This window comes from Oncorhynchus kisutch, linkage group LG8 (assembly GCF_002021735.2).
Source record: "Oncorhynchus kisutch isolate 150728-3 linkage group LG8, Okis_V2, whole genome shotgun sequence".
Taxonomy (NCBI): Eukaryota; Metazoa; Chordata; class Actinopteri; order Salmoniformes; family Salmonidae; genus Oncorhynchus; species Oncorhynchus kisutch.
Genome location: NC_034181.2, coordinates 11,981,192 through 11,998,746, shown reverse-complemented (window position 1 = coordinate 11,998,746; position 17,555 = coordinate 11,981,192). Strand labels below are relative to the sequence as shown.

At 42.4% G+C, this 17,555-nt stretch overlaps 1 protein-coding gene across 3 annotated transcripts in view; it reads right to left on the bottom strand.

The window, feature by feature from the left end:
* The window catches only part of LOC109894953 (kinase suppressor of Ras 2), a 133,485-nt gene that overhangs the window by 105,224 nt on the left and 10,706 nt on the right, over positions 1-17,555 (bottom strand). For 2 of the 3 annotated variants that reach the window (XM_031829678.1, XM_031829679.1), the window contains exons 2-3: positions 15,803-15,943; positions 13,922-14,072 (exon numbers count right to left, since the gene is read on the bottom strand). In XM_031829678.1, the coding sequence (XP_031685538.1) occupies positions 13,922-14,072; positions 15,803-15,943 (292 nt within the window). Of the gene's footprint in view, positions 1-13,921; positions 14,073-15,768; positions 15,944-17,555 lie in introns of those variants that run through there. The other variant, XM_031829680.1, reaches the window with a different exon arrangement.

The following is a 17,555-nucleotide window of genomic DNA, read 5'->3' as shown; positions in this document are numbered from 1 at the left end:
CTCACTCCTCAATATACAATTACATGACTCACTCCTCAATATACAATTACATGTCTCACTCCTCAATATACAATCACATGTCTCACTCCTCAATATACAATCACATGTCTCACTCCTCAATATACAATTACATGACTCACTCCTCAATATAAAATTACATGACTCACTCCTCAATATACAATTACATGACTCACTCCTCAATATACAATCACATGTCTCACTCCTCAATATACAATTACATGTCTCACTCCTCAATATACAATTACATGTCTCACTCCTCAATATACAATTACATGACTCACTCCTCAATATACAATCACGTCTCACTCCTCAATATACAATTACATGTCTCACTCCTCAATATACAATCACATGTCTCACTCTTCAATATACAATCACATGACTCACTCCTCAATATACAATCACATGTCTCACTCCTCAATATACAATTACATGACTCACTCCTCAATATACAATTACATGACTCACTCCTCAATATACAATTACATGTCTCACTCCTCAATATACAATCACATGTCTCACTCCTCAATATACAATCACATGTCTCACTCCTCAATATACAATCACATGTCTCACTCCTCAATATACAATTACATGTCTCACTCCTCAATATACAATTACATGACTCACTCCTCAATATACAATTACATGACTCACTCCTCAATATACAATTACATGACTCACTCCTCAATATACAATTACATGTCTCACTCCTCAATATACAATTACATGTCTCACTCCTCAATATACAATTACATGACTCACTCCTCAATATACAATTACATGACTCACTCCTCAATATACAATTACATGTCTCACTCCTCAATATACAATTACATGTCTCACTCCTCAATATACAATTACATGACTCACTCCTCAATATACAATCACATGTCTCACTCCTCAATATACAATTACATGTCTCACTCCTCAATATACAATTACATGACTCACTCCTCAATATACAATCACATGACTCACTCCTCAATATACAATTACATGTCTCACTCCTCAATATACAATTACATGTCTCACTCCTCAATATACAATTACATGACTCACTCCTCAATATACAATCACATGTCTCACTCCTCAATATACAATTACATGACTCACTCCTCAATATACAATTACATGACTCACTCCTCAATATACAATTACATGTCTCACTCCTCAATATACAATCACATGACTCACTCCTCAATATACAATTACATGTCTCACTCCTCAATATACAATTACATGACTCACTCCTCAATATACAATCACATGTCTCACTCCTCAATATACAATTACATGACTCACTCCTCAATATACAATTACATGACTCACTCCTCAATATACAATTACATGTCTCACTCCTCAATATACAATTACATGTCTCACTCCTCAATATACAATTACATGTCTCACTCCTCAATATACAATTACATGACTCACTCCTCAATATACAATCACATGTCTCACTCCTCAATATCAATTACATGTCTCACTCCTCAATATACAATTACATGACTCACTCCTCAATATACAATTACATGTCTCACTCCTCAATATACAATCACATGTCTCACTCCTCAATATACAATTACATGACTCACTCCTCAATATACAATTACATGTCTCACTCCTCAATATACAATTACATGACTCACTCCTCAATATACAATCACATGTCTCACTCCTCAATATACAATCACATGTCTCACTCCTCAATATACAATTACATGACTCACTCCTCAATATAAAATTACATGACTCACTCCTCAATATACAATTACATGACTCACTCCTCAATATACAATTACATGACTCACTCCTCAATATACAATTACATGTCTCACTCCTCAATATCAATTACATGTCTCACTCCTCAATATACAATTACATGACTCACTCCTCAATATACAATCACATGTCTCACTCCTCAATATACAATTACATGACTCACTCCTCAATATACAATTACATGTCTCACTCCTCAATATACAATTACATGTCTCACTCCTCAATATACAATCACATGTCTCACTCCTCAATATACAATTACATGTCTCACTCCTCAATATACAATCACATGACTCACTTCTCAATATACAATTACATGACTCACTCCTCAATATACAATCACATGTCTCACTCCTCAATATACAATCACATGACTCACTCCTCAATATACAATTACATGTCTCACTCCTCAATATACAATTACATGACTCACTCCTCAATATACAATCACATGACTCACTTCTCAATATACAATCACATGTCTCACTCCTCAATATACAATTACATGTCTCACTCCTCAATATACAATCACATGACTCACTTCTCAATATACAATTACATGACTCACTCCTCAATATACAATTACATGTCTCACTCCTCAATATACAATTACATGACTCACTCCTCAATATACAATTACATGACTCACTCCTCAATATACAATTACATGTCTCACTCCTCAATATACAATTACATGACTCACTCCTCAATATACAATTACATGTCTCACTCCTCAATATACAATCACATGACTCACTCCTCAATATACAATCACATGACTCACTCCTCAATATACAATCACATGACTCACTCCTCAATATACAATCACATGACTCACTCCTCAATATACAATCACATGTCTCACTCCTCAATATACAATCACATGTCTCACTCCTCAATATAAAATTACATGTCTCACTCCTCAATATACAATTACATGTCTCACTCCTCAATATACAATCACATGTCTCACTCCTCAATATACAATCACATGACTCATTCCTCAATATACAATTACATGACTCACTCCTCAATATACAATCACATGACCCACTCCTCAATATACAATCACATGTCTCACTTCTCAATATACAATTACATGTCTCACTCCTCAATATACAATCACATGACTCACTCCTCAATATACAATCACATGACTCACTCCTCAATATACAATCACATGACTCACTCCTCAATATACAATTACATGACTCACTCCTCAATATACAATTACATGTCTCACTCCTCAATATACAATTACATGACTCACTCCTCAATATACAATCACATGACTCACTTCTCAATATACAATCACATGTCTCACTCCTCAATATACAATTACATGTCTCACTCCTCAATATACAATCACATGATTCACTTCTCAATATACAATTACATGACTCACTCCTCAATATACAATTACATGTCTCACTCCTCAATATACAATTACATGACTCATTCCTCAATATACAATTACATGTCTCACTCCTCAATATACAATTACATGACTCACTCCTCAATATACAATCACATGTCTCACTCCTCAATATACAATCACATGACTCACTCCTCAATATACAATTACATGTCTCACTCCTCAATATACAATTACATGACTCACTCCTCAATATACAATTACATGTCTCACTCCTCAATATACAATCACATGACTCACTCCTCAATATACAATCACATGACTCACTCCTCAATATACAATCACATGACTCACTCCTCAATATACAATCACATGACTCACTCCTCAATATACAATCACATGTCTCACTCCTCAATATACAATCACATGTCTCACTCCTCAATATACAATCACATGTCTCACTCCTCAATATAAAATTACATGTCGCACTCCTCAATATACAATTACATGTCTCACTCCTCAATATACAATCACATGTCTCACTCCTCAATATACAATCACATGTCTCACTTCTCAATATACAATTACATGTCTCACTTCTCAATATACAATTACATGTCTCACTCCTCAATATACAATCACATGACTCACTCCTCAATATACAATTACATGACTCACTCCTCAATATACAATCACATGACTCACTCCTCAATATACAATCACATGACTCACTTCTCAATATACAATTACATGACTCACTCCTCAATATACAATTACATGTCTCACTCCTCAATATACAATTACATGACTCACTCCTCAATATACAATTACATGTCTCACTCCTCAATATACAATTACATGACTCACTCCTCAATATACAATCACATGTCTCTCTCCTCAATATACAATCACATGACTCACTCCTCAATATACAATTACATGTCTCACTCCTCAATATACAATTACATGACTCACTCCTCAATATACAATTACATGTCTCACTCCTCAATATACAATCACATGACTCACTCCTCAATATACAATCACATGACTCACTCCTCAATATACAATCACATGACTCACTCCTCAATATACAATCACATGACTCACTCCTCAATATACAATCACATGTCTCACTCCTCAATATACAATCACATGTCTCACTCCTCAATATACAATCACATGTCTCACTCCTCAATATACAATCACATGTCTCACTCCTCAATATACAATCACATGTCTCACTCCTCAATATAAAATTACATGTCTCACTCCTCAATATACAATTACATGTCTCACTCCTCAATATACAATCACATGACTCACTCCTCAATATACAATCACATGTCTCACTCCTCAATATACAATTACATGTCTCACTCCTCAATATACAATCACATGACTCACTCCTCAATATACAATCACATGTCTCACTCCTCAATATACAATCACATGTCTCACTCCTCAATATACAATCACATGTCTCACTCCTCAATATGCAATCACATGTCTCACTTCTCAATATACAATCACATGTCTCACTCCTCAATATACAATCACATGACTCACTTCTCAATATACAATTACATGTCTCACTCCTCAATATACAATTACATGACTCACTCCTCAATATACAATTACATGACTCACTCCTCAATATACAATCACATGACTCACTCCTCAATATACAATTACATGACTCACTCCTCAATATACAATCACATGTCTCACTCCTCAATATACAATTACATGTCTCACTCCCCAATATACAATCACATGTCGCACGTTGTGTTTTTCTATTGAACCTCAAAAGTGTTGTTATGGATGCAACTGTGAAGGATGCAGCCATACCTGAGTAACCGTATCTATTCCTCCGTCACCAGCTCACACAGAGACTGGAACTCGGGACCTCTGTCTCGCAAACACACCACAATGTCTTAGCCAGCTACGCCACCAAAAAGCTAGCAATTCTACTGCGTGGGTGGAGACACTTCAAGCTGAAGAGTCAAAGTGAGGTTACAAATCCTTTACACAACAAAGTTCATATTAGTCACTGGCTTCTCAAATAACAGAAGTGCAACTAAGTCTGCAATGGCTTTAAGAGTCATTACAAAATGCTGTGACAATTCAAACTTTTTCATGTGAATATTCTGCATATTCATGATCTGCGTAGGAGTTACGGAGACAGGCCTCCATAGAGGGCCATGAAGAATCTTCCCCACAGACCTATTCCTCTCCGACAATTCACAAAACACACAGCAAATGTCATATTTCAAAGTGGGGGCTGAGCGTCAGAGTGTAGTGGTGGTCATTTTCTCTCTTGAGGTTTAAAGAAAGGCTTGAGGTTGAAGGCTGGGCATGAGTCTGGGACTGGAGGCTGGGGCTGGAGGCTGGGCATGGAGGCTAAGACTGGGGATGAGCCTGGGGATGAGTCTGGAGGCTGGGGATGGGTCTGGAGGCTGGAGCTGGTGGCTGGGGATGAGAGTGAAGGCTGGGCATGAGTCTGGGACTGGGGCTGGAGGCTGGGGATGGAGGCTAAGACTGGGGATGAGCCTGGGGATGAGTCTGGGGATGAGTCTGGAGGCTGGGGCTGGCAGCTGGGGATGAGACTGAAGGCTGGGCATGAGTCTGGGACTGGAGGCTGGGGATGGAGGCTGGGCATGGAGGCTAAGACTGGGGATGAGTCTGGAGGCTGGGGATGAGTCTGGAAGCTGGGGCTGGCGGCTGGGGATGAGACTGAAGGCTGGGTCTGGTGATGAGCCTGGAAGCTGGGGATGAAGCTGGAGGCTGGAGATGAAGCTGGAGACTAGGGATAAAGCTGAAGGCTGGGGCTGGAGGCTGGGGATGGAGGCTGAGGAGGGTGCTGGAGACTGGGGATGGGGCTGGAGAATGGGAATGAGGCTGGGGCTGGAGGCTGAGGATGGGGCTGGAGGCTGAGGAAGGTGCTGGAGCCTGGGGATGAGGCTGGGGCTGGAGAATGGGGATGAGGTTGGGGATGAAGCTGGAGGCTGAGACTGGAGGCTGGGGCTGAGGCTGGTGACTTGGGGGGAGTGTGGAGGCTGGGAATGAGAATGAATGGGATGAGGCTGGAGATGAAGCTGGAGACTAGGGATAAAGCTGAAGGCTGGGCATGAGTCTGGGACTGGAGGCTGGGGCTGGAGGCTGGGCATGGAGGCTAAGACTGGGGATGAGCCTGGGGATGAGTCTGGAGGCTGGGGATGGGTCTGGAGGCTGGAGCTGGTGGCTGGGGATGAGAGTGAAGGCTGGGCATGAGTCTGGGACTGGGGCTGGAGGCTGGGGATGGAGACTGGGGATGGAGGCTAAGACTGGGGATGAGCCTGGGGATGTGTCTGGAGGCTGGGGATGAGTCTGGAGGCTGGGGCTGGCAGCTGGGGATGAGACTGAAGGCTGGGCATGAGTCTGGGACTGGAGGCTGGGGATGGAGGCTGGGCATGGAGGCTAAGACTGGGGATGAGTCTGGAGGCTGGGGATGAGTCTGGAAGCTGGGGCTGGCGGCTGCGGATGAGACTGAAGGCTGGGTCTGGTGATGAGCCTGGAAGCTGGGGATGAAGCTGGAGGCTGGAGATGAAGCTGGAGACTAGGGATAAAGCTGAAGGCTGGGGCTGGAGGCTGGGGATGGAGGCTGAGGAGGGTGCTGGAGACTGGGGATGGGGCTGGAGAATGGGAATGAGGCTGGGGCTGGAGGCTGAGGATGGGGCTGGAGGCTGAGGAAGGTGCTGGAGCCTGGGGATGAGGCTGGGGCTGGAGAATGGAGATGAGGTTGGGGATGAAGCTGGAGGCTGAGTCTGGAGGCTGGGGCTGAGGCTGGTGACTTGGGGGGAGTGTGGAGGCTGGGAATGAGAATGAATGGGATGAGGCTGGAGATGAAGCTGGAGACTAGGGATAAAGCTGAAGGCTGGGGCTGGAGGCTGGGGATGGAGGCTGAGGAGGGTGCTGGAGGCTGGGGAGGAGTCTGAAGGCTGGGGATGAGTCTGAGGCTGGGGCCTGAAGATGAGGCTGAGCCTGGGTATGAGCCTGCATACCAAATGGCAACCTATTCCCTATATAAGGCACTACTTTTGACCAGGGCCTTATGGGCCCTTATCAAAAGAAGTGCACTATAAATGGAATAGGTTGCCATTTGAGACGTGACCGGGGAGACAAAATATGCCTTTCTCTCCCTTTCGCTCTAGGTATGAGAGGCCCTAATAGCAGCCGCGCAGTGTGTGGTGTTCCCGTTACATTCACACCTCTCGCCGGCCCCCCGTATGAAAAGAGTACATTAGAGAGTGTGTGTGTGTGTGTGTGTGTGTGTGTGTGTGTGTGTGTGTGTGTGTGTGTGTGTGTGTGTGTGTGTGTGTGTGTTTGTGTGTGTTTGTGTGTGTATCCAACACCCTTGCTGACCGTGAGAAGCAGGATTACTAAGGAGAACAATAACTGTATCTGTAACTATATCTGTATCTGTCTGTACAATACAGAGTTACAACTCTTAGCTATCCATGTTATGCATGGCTATATCATTTATAATTGGGCTGAATTAGGCTGGCTTTGGTCTGTTTTATGTACAGCAGTGGAGGCTCCTCAGAGGAGGACCATCCTCCTCAGTGAATTTCATAAAAATAAAAATACTGAAACATTAAAAAAGTTATTATTTTCAGAGAAAACTACACTAAATATATTCACTTCACCAAATAATTGATTAAAACACGCTGTTATGCAATGAAGGTCTACAGTAGCTGGAGGAGAGCTAGCTTCCGTCCTCCTCTGGGTACAGTGACTTCAATACAAAACCTAGGAGGATCATGGTTCTCACCCCCTTCCATAGACTTACACAGTAATCATGACAACTTCCGGAGGACGTCCTCCAACCTATCAGAGCTCTTGCAGCATGAACTGACATGTTGTCCACCAAATCAAAGGATCACATAATTAATCTAGTACTGAAAGCATAAGCTACAGCTAGCTAGCACTGCAGTGGATAAAATGTGATGAGTAGTTGACTCTTATTTGTTTTCACTTTCTTAGCTAGCTAGTTTAGCCTACTCAAACACCTGCCTCAAACAGAGAGGGATGCTATTGTTAGCTAGCTGGCTATGGCTATTCAACACTGGAACTCTTCCAAGTCAAGATAAGCTTTTGGTTTTAATAATTTATTGCCACCAGGGCCCACCGGTGTAACTGCTAAACTGCATGCTGACTACACTGTACAGCATGATTGTAGCAGATTTACTAACGCGTTAGTTCTAGTAGGTATGTTGACTATGACGTTAGCTAATATGGTGACAACAATGTAGGTTGTGTGTAGAGGTTAGCGGTTATGATATGAAGGTTTGGCTTGGAAAGTTTTTTTTGCCTGGTCACAGACAGCTGATATGTTGTGCACTGAAGTCCACAAGCGAAGGGAAAAGGTGAGAAGAGGAGAGCGTGTAAATGCGAAAAGGAATTATACAACAATCAAAGGGACAATGCTGTTTGTATGTGACTACTGTGGGAGTGAACTGTGTTTTGCGTGTGATTACGGGTGTATTCATTTAGCCTATTCTGTTGAAAAATGTTTCTTAAATGGAAGCAAACAAAACGGGGATAAACATACATGAATTTGTAGAAATAGAAACTTATGTTTGCAACTGTTGGACTAATGATTACACCCTAGATCAGCTAGATGCAGGCAAGAGTGTGCAAGGCGGTATTGAATGTGTCAATGTCTGTCACCTTGATTACTCTAATTTTTCTCTCGACGTGTCTGCACCTACGTTGTTAACTTTAATTCATAGGCTAGGTTCTAGCAACCTCCCGATGGGTATGAGGAAAATGTTAGTATGATGTAGTAGCCTATACCCATTGATGTTACATTGAGCTGGTTGAATGGAATATGGGATGACAGTCATCCAATATCCTGTAATAGGAATAAAGCAGTGCTCACAAAAAATACATTTGTCCTCCCTCATCTTAAACGGCACCAACCGCCACTGATGTACAGGCCTAGCCTATGTGTATGTGTGTGTGTGATCTATTAGGCTTGGTTGGAACAACTACAACTAGGCGCACACACACAAACACAAGGACACGCACACACACACCCAACTGGACTCTGTATGGGTGTCCAATCCCTGGGCTGTCTCCGTTGGAGGAAGTCCTGGCTAAATTCCCAACCTGGCCCCAGTCCATCATGGTTGCCGTGCATCACCCAAGTGGGTGCCACAAGTTGGTGGTGGGTGAGTTCCCCCCCCCCCCCCTTACTATGTAAAGCACTTTGAGTAGCTCTGTTGGTAGAAAGGAGCTTTATAAATCCATTATTTTATTTGTTATTATTTCGCCTTTATTTAACCAGGTAGGCCAGTTGAGAACACCTTTATTTAACCAGGTAGGCCAGTTGAGAACACCTTTATTTAACCAGGTAGGCTAGTTGAGAACACCTTTATTTAACCAGGTAGGCCAGTTGAGAACACCTTTATTTAACCAGGTAGGCCAGTTGAGAACACCTTTATTTAACCAGGTAGGCTAGTTGAGAACACCTTTATTTAACCATGTAGGCTAGTTGAGAACACCTTTATTTAACCAGGTAGGCTAGTAGAGAACACCTTTATTTAACCAGGTAGGCTAGTAGAGAACACCTTTATTTAACCAGGTAGGCTAGTTGAGAACACCTTTATTTAACCAGGTAGGCTAGTTGAGAACATCTTTATTTAACCAGGTAGGCCAGTAGAGAACAAGTTCCTCATTATAATTATTATTACTGGAGTTAGCTGTGTGTAGAATCAAAGCAGGGAAGGGAAGTGACTGTAAGATGAACTTTGGGACTGATGGGACATTGTGTTATCTGACAGCAGTTTGGTACATGGACAGATTTTCCTAAAGCAACATCTGCTGTCTTTTCATTTTGGAGAAAAAATATTCCCGGTCTGTGTACTATGACTGTGATGAGGAGAACACTGCACCGACAATACAACTCTTCTCAACTTGGCTTGATAACAGAAAGTATTCCCAGTGACTCATCTAAGAGACACATCTGGTGGGAATGAATGAATGTGTGTGGGGAGGGGGGTGACACACACATCAAACCTTGATATCAAACCTAGTTTTGTGATGGTCTACTGTCCCCTTCTGCTCAGCCAGCAACACTGCAACACTAGACTGTTTAGTTCTGAAAATAAACATGTGGTCTGTGCTGCCCCCTATTGGACAAAATGCCAACGGACTGCATGCTCTGTATGCTGGGAGGGTGCATCTCAATCATCCTCAGCAGCCTCTTTTCCTCATATCCTTCCTTCATCTATACTAATCTGAAAACAGTGGACAGGTGAAAGCAAAATGGTGTAATGTCTTGTAATGCCGTACAATCATTTGGTTTCCATTGTCATCAGTGGAGATGAAGGAAACGAGACAAGGAGACATTTGAGATGCACCCATGGAGAGGAACGAGGGGACGACTGTGAGGATGTCACACAGTCACAGGTAAAGGGTACTAAAAGGGGCTGTTACAGTACGAGGGCAGAGAGCTTCATTTATCCTATAATGTCAAGAGCAATTAATAACTCAATATGGATCATTTAACACTTAGATATTTCCCTGTTAAAACCTGGTGCTGGAGACCCACGGGGCAGCAGGCAGCCTAGCGGTTAGCGAGACAAGCCAGCAACTGGAGGATTGCCAGTTTGAATCCCAGGTCAGACGGGACAAATCTGGCAGGAAGTGAGCTGGCATCCAGAAGGTTGCTGTTATCAAATTCAAGATGCCATTGCCTGTCGTTGTGCCCTTGGGCAAGGCATTTAACCCTCCACAATAGCTTCCTGGGCGCCCAGTGTTGCAGCCAAATCCTGCATGTGTCTTTTGGAGGGGTTGGGTTAAAAGCGTAAGTCAAATTTCAGTTGGAATTTGTGTGCAATTGACCAACAGAAGTGATCTTAAGGTGTGCAGGCTTTTCCACTAACACAGCAGAATAGACTAGCAGAGTCAACAGATTCAATCCCACCAGTCGTTGTATCTCCAGCCCTTCATTCCTCATTGTGTCATTCTGAAACTGGCATCCAGGCTATAATGACTTCATACTGTGCTGCTAAATCTGGTCAACAGATGGCAGCATTCACCAGTTCATGAAAGGTCCTCATGAACTGTATAGATCAGGTGGTGTAAAGTACTTGGGCAAAAATACTTGAAAGTACTACTTAAGTAGTTTTTTGGGGGTATCTGTACTTTAATTTGCTATTAATATTTTACTTCACTACATTCCTAGAGATAATTATGTACTTTTTACTCCTACATTTTCCCTGACACCCAAAAGTACTTGCTTAGAAGGACAGGAAAATGGTCTATTTCACACACTTATCAAGAGAACATCCTTGGTCATCCCTACTGCCTCTGATCTGGCTGACTCACTAAACACATGCTTTGTCTTTAAATTATGTCTGAGTTGGAGCAAGCCTCTGGCTATCCATTAAAAAAAAAGAAAACTATAAAATGTGGCCATCTGCTTTGCTTAAAATAAATTATATTATAAGGAATTTTAAATGATTTAGACTTGTACTTTTCCATTTGATAATTAAGTACATTTTTGCAATTACATTTACTTTTGATACTTAAGTATATTTAAAACCAAAGACTTTTAGACTTTTACTCAAGTAGTATTTTACTGGGTGACTTTCACTTGAGTCCTTTTCTATTAAGTTATCTTTTCTTTTACTCAAGTATGACATTTGGGTACTTTTTCCACCACTGCCCTCCAACCCTGTTCCTGGAGAGTTACCCTTGTGTTGGTTTTCTCTCCAACCCTGTTCCTGGAGAGTTACCCTTGTGTTGGTTCTCTCCCAAACCCTGTTCCTGGAGAGTTACCCTTGTGTTGGTTGTCTCTCCAACCCTGTTCCTGGAGAGTTACCCTTGTGTTGGTTTTCTCTCCAACCCTGTTCCTGGAGAGTTACCCTTGTGTTGGTTCTCTCCCCAACCCTGTTCCTGGAGAGCTAACCTTGTGTTGGTTCTCTCCCCAACCCTGTTCCTGGAGAGCTACCCTTGTGTTGGTTTTCTCTCCAACCCTGTTCCTGGAGAGCTACCCTCCTGTAACTTAGCTGATTCAGTTTATCATCCAGCTAATTATTAGAATCAAGTGCACAAGATTAGAGTAGGAGTTCAAACCTATAGGATGGTTGCTCTCCAGGAACAGGGTTGGAGAGCTCAGGTATAGATAACCTCATACTACCATCCTGATATTGTGAGCTTATGGGATGGTTGCTCTCCAGGAACAGGGCTGGAGAGCTCAGGTATAGATAACCTCATACTACCATCCTGATATTGTGAGCTTATAGGATGGTTGCTCTCTAGGAACAGGGCTGGAGAGCTCAGGTATAGATAACCTCATACTACCATCCTGATATTGTGAGCTTATAGGATGGTTGCTCTCTAGGAACAGGGCTGGAGAGCTCAGGTATAGATAACCTCATACTACCATCCTGATATCAGGAACCTGTAGAACGGTTGCTCTCCAGGAACAGGGCTGGAGACCTCATACTACCATCCTGATATCGTGAGCTTAAATAAATGTGTTTTGCTTGTAGCAAAACACACTGAGTGTACAAAACATTAGGAACTTTCCATGACAGACTGACAAAGTGAATTCAGGTGAAAGCTATGATCCATAATTGATGTCAACTTTTTGATTTAACTAGGCTAGTTAAGAACAAATTCTTATTTACAAAGATGGCCTAGGAACAATGGGTTAACTGCCTTGTTCAGGGGCAGAACGACAGATTTTTATCTAGTCAACTCAGGAATTTGATCTAGCAACCTTTCGGTTACTGGCCCAACACTCTAACCACTAGGCTACCTGCCGTCCCTACACTCTAACCACTAGGCTACCTGCCCGGCTACCTGCCATAAATCAGTGAAGATGAAGGGGAGGAGACAGGTTAAAGAAGGACCTTTAAGCCTTGAGACAATTGAGACATGTATTGTGTATGTGTGACATTCAGAGGGTGAATGGGCAAGACAAAAGATTGAAGTGCCTTTGAACGGGGTATGGTAGTAGGGGCCAGGCGCACCGGTTTGAGTGTGTCAAGAACTGCAACGCTGCTTGGTTTCTCACGCCCAACAGTTTCCCATGTGTTTCAACAATGGTCCACCACCCAAAGGACATCCAGCCTTCTTGACACAACTGTGGGAAACATTGGAGTCAATATGGGCCAGTATCCCTGTGGAACGCTTTCAACACTGTGTAGTCCGTCCCCCAACGACCTGAGGCTGTTCTGAGGCCAAAGGAGGGTGCAACTCAATGGTTTTCCTAATATTTTGTACACTCAGAGTATTTATGTAAGCTTGCGAGATCGCGATAGTAATACAAGGCTACTGTATAAACTAACTGAAAACTCCCAATGAACTCAGGCAATAACAACCTAGAGGAGTCAGTTACGTCCCAGAGTGCCCTCCCCTCTCTTCTTCCCTCCTTCTCTCCCTTCCTCAGAGACGGCATGTGTTAGGGGCCCTACCGAGTGGTGCAGCGGTCTAAGGCACTGCGTCGCTGTGCAAGAGGTGTCACTACAGTCCCTGATTCAAATCCAGGCTGTATCACATCCGGCTGTGATTGGGAGTCCCATAGGGCGGCGCATGGGTTTGGCGGGGTAGGCCGTCATTGTAAATAAGAATTTGTTCTTAACACACTTGCCTAGTTAAATGAAAGTTAAATAAATACCTGACTTGCCCCCCCACTGTCTACCTTTCCTCCCTCTCCCTCCAAGTGTGTAGGGTTCCTACCTGACTTGTGGGCCCTCCTTAGGCAGGTCAGAGAGGCATTGAGCCGGGCACACTCCTCGTCGTTGGCTCCAAACTTCTCCATGGCCTCACACACCTCCTCATCACTCATCTCCAACAGCCCCTCTAGAGTCACCTCGCCTGGACCCATCTCCTACAGAACACACAGACAAGTAGCCTGGTCCCAGATCTGTTTGTGCTTCTGCCTACTTCATTGTCATGATGATTCCATCAGGAGTTGGCTAGAGAGCAGAAACAGACTGGCACCCAGGCTAACACACAAGCGCCCAAACTAACACACACAGAAATGGAGTTTGATACCCCTGGACCTGTATTTACCAAGAGTATCAGAGAATGCTGATATAAGATCAGGTATTTTAGATTATACACTGAACTAAAATATAAACACAACATGTAAAGTGTTGGTCCCATGTTTCATGAGCTGAAATAAAAGATTCCAGAAATGTTCCATACGCACAAAAATCTTATTTCTCTCAAATGTTGTGCACAAATGAGTTTACATCAGTGTCACACAACACAATGCCACAGATGTCTCAAGTTTTGAGGGAGCATGCAATTGGCATTCTGACTGCGGCAATGTCCACCAGAGCTATTGTCAGAGAATTTAATGTTAATTTCTCTACCATAATCTGCCTCCAAAGTAATTTAAGATAATTTTGCAGTACACCCAACTGGCCTCACAACCACAGACCATGTGTATGTCATCGTGTGGGTGAGCGGTTTGCTGATGTCAACGTTGTGAACAGAGTGCCCCATGGTGGCGTGGCGGTGGAGTTATGGTATGGGCAGGCATAAGCTACGGACAACGAAAACAATTACATGTTATCGATAACAATTATAATGCACGAAAATACTGTGACGAGATCCTGAGGCCCATTGTGAGGCCCATTTTTTTAAAGGTATCTGTGACCAACAGATAGATATCTTTATTCACAGTCATGTGAAATCCATAGATTAGGACCTAATGCATGTATTCAAATTGACTGATTTCCTCATATAAACTGTAACTCAGTAAAATCTTTGAAATTGTAGTGGTTATATTTTTGTTCGGTATATGAAATAAAAGATCATATGACCAGGGAAGACAGAAACGTGCTCCCACACTTGTCTTTTCTTACTAGCACTGACTTTGCTGATAGCTACTTATTATTATTTTTTTTTAAATGTAAACGTGTTGCTTACTGTGACTGACTGTGATATGTGGTTGTCTCACCTAGCTACATTAAGACTAATGCACTAACTGTATGGGACTCTGGATAAGAGTGTCTAAACAGGGTTGGGGTCATAGACATGTTAGTCATTTAGCAGACGCTCTTATCCGTAGCGACTTGAAGTTAATGCATTCATCTTAATGAAGCTAGACAACCACATATCAGAGTTGAAGTAAGTAAAACTTTTCATCAATAAAAGTAGCTATGTAAGTGCTAGTAACAACAATGCATGCTAGAGAGACAAGGTAGCACTCGAGAAGGTTCAGGAAGTGATGTGTTTTGGGCAAAGGAAAAAGACTATGTTGGGCTTATAGAAATTGAAAGTAATATTTGTTTATGATGAGGCGTTAGTCTGATCCACCATCCTGACCGCTCTTGTAAGCAGGAAGTATACATACAATTAAAATTCCAACCCTCGTAAAAACTTTTCCATTTTCAAAGGAAAATGTGGAATTGGGAGTTAGAATTTAGTTTACTTCCTGAAATGACTGGAATTGAAATGGGACTGAGCCCAACACTGCTGCTAAATGACTAACATGTAAATGGATTGTTTTCCCTTTCCTTTTATTATCATACATTTTTCAGACCATCGGCTATTTGGAAGAAGGTTTTACTCACAGTGATTGTGATACGTAGATGCAAATCAAAGTACCTCAGTGACCTCCTTCCTCAGGTTGACTATACGGAACCAGTGTCCCAGACGGGGGAAGTCCTGTAGCTCAGTGGTGTCCTCCTGTAAGGCCACTCTCACCTTACAGGACAGCTGGCGACTGAAGTACTTCACCAGCTTTCCCTGCAGGGGGGGACAGAGGGACATGTGTGAGTTAGAGCTGGAGAAGCACAAGCCAAATGTGTTACACAGCTATGGATGCAAGGACTCACCATCTATATATTAAGAGAGCAGTGCTTTTCAAACCTCTCCTCTGGGCCCACAGACATTTCAAAATTGTGTCCTGAACTACCACACCTAATTCACCTAGTCAAGTTAGCAATTCACCTAGTCAATTCACATTGATTATTTCACCTAGTCAAGTCGACAATTCACCTAGTCAATTCACGTTCTGATTAATTCACCTAGTCAAGTTGACAATTCACCTACGTAGTCAATTCACAACTTGACTAATTCACCTAGTCAAGTTGGCAATTCACCAAGTCAAGTTGGCAATTCACCTAGTCAAGTTGGCAATTCACCTAGTCAAGTTGGCAATTCACCTAGTCAAGTTGGCAATTCACCTAGTCAAGTTGGCAATTCACCTAGTCAAGTTGGCAATTCACCTAGTCAAGTTGGCAATTCACCAAGTCAAGTTGGCAATTCACCTAGTCAATTCACGTTCTGATTAATTCACCTAGTCAAGTTGACAATTCACCTACGTAGTCAATTCACAACTTGACTAATTCACCTAGTCAAGTTGGCAATTCACCAAGTCAAGTTGGCAATTCACCTAGTCAAGTTGGCAATTCACCTAGTCAAGTTGGCAATTCACCTAGTCAAGTTGGCAATTCACCTAGTCAAGTTGGCAATTCACCTAGTCAAGTTGGCAATTCACCTAGTCAAGTTGGCAATTCACCAAGTCAAGTTGGCAATTCACCTAGTCAATTCACGTTCTGATTAATTCACCTAGTCAAGTTGACAATTCACCTACGTAGTCAATTCACAACTTGACTAATTCACCTAGTCAAGTTGGCAATTCACCAAGTCAAGTTGGCAATTCACCTAGTCAAGTTGGCAATTCACCTAGTCAAGTTGGCAATTCACCTAGTCAAGTTGGCAATTCACCTAGTCAAGTTGGCAATTCACCTAGTCAAGTTGGCAATTCACCAAGTCAAGTTGGCAATTCACCTAGTCAAGTTGGCAATTCACCAAGTCAAGTTGGCAATTCACCTAGTCAAGTTGGCAATTCACCTAGTCAAGTTGGCAATTCACCTAGTCAAGTTGGCAATTCACCAAGTCAAGTTGGCAATTCACCTAGTCAAGTTGGCAATTCACCTAGTCAAGTTGGCAATTCACCTAGTCAAGTTGGCAATTCACCTAGTCAAGTTGGCAATTCACCTAGTCAAGTTGGCAATTCACCTAGTCAAGTTGGCAATTCACCTAGTCAAGTTGGCAATTCACCTAGTCAAGTTGGCAATTCACCTAGTCAAGTTGGCAATTCACCTAGTCAAGTTGGCAATTCACCTAGTCAAGTTGGCAATTCACCAAGTCAAGTTGGCAATTCACCTAGTCAAGTTGGCAATTCACCAAGTCAAGTTGGCAATTCACCTAGTCAAGTTGGCAATTCACCTAGTCAAGTTGGCAATTCACCTAGTCAAGTTGGCAATTCACCAAGTCAAGTTGGCAATTCACCTAGTCAAGTTGGCAATTCACCTAGTCAAGTTGGCAATTCACCTAGTCAAGTTGGCAATTC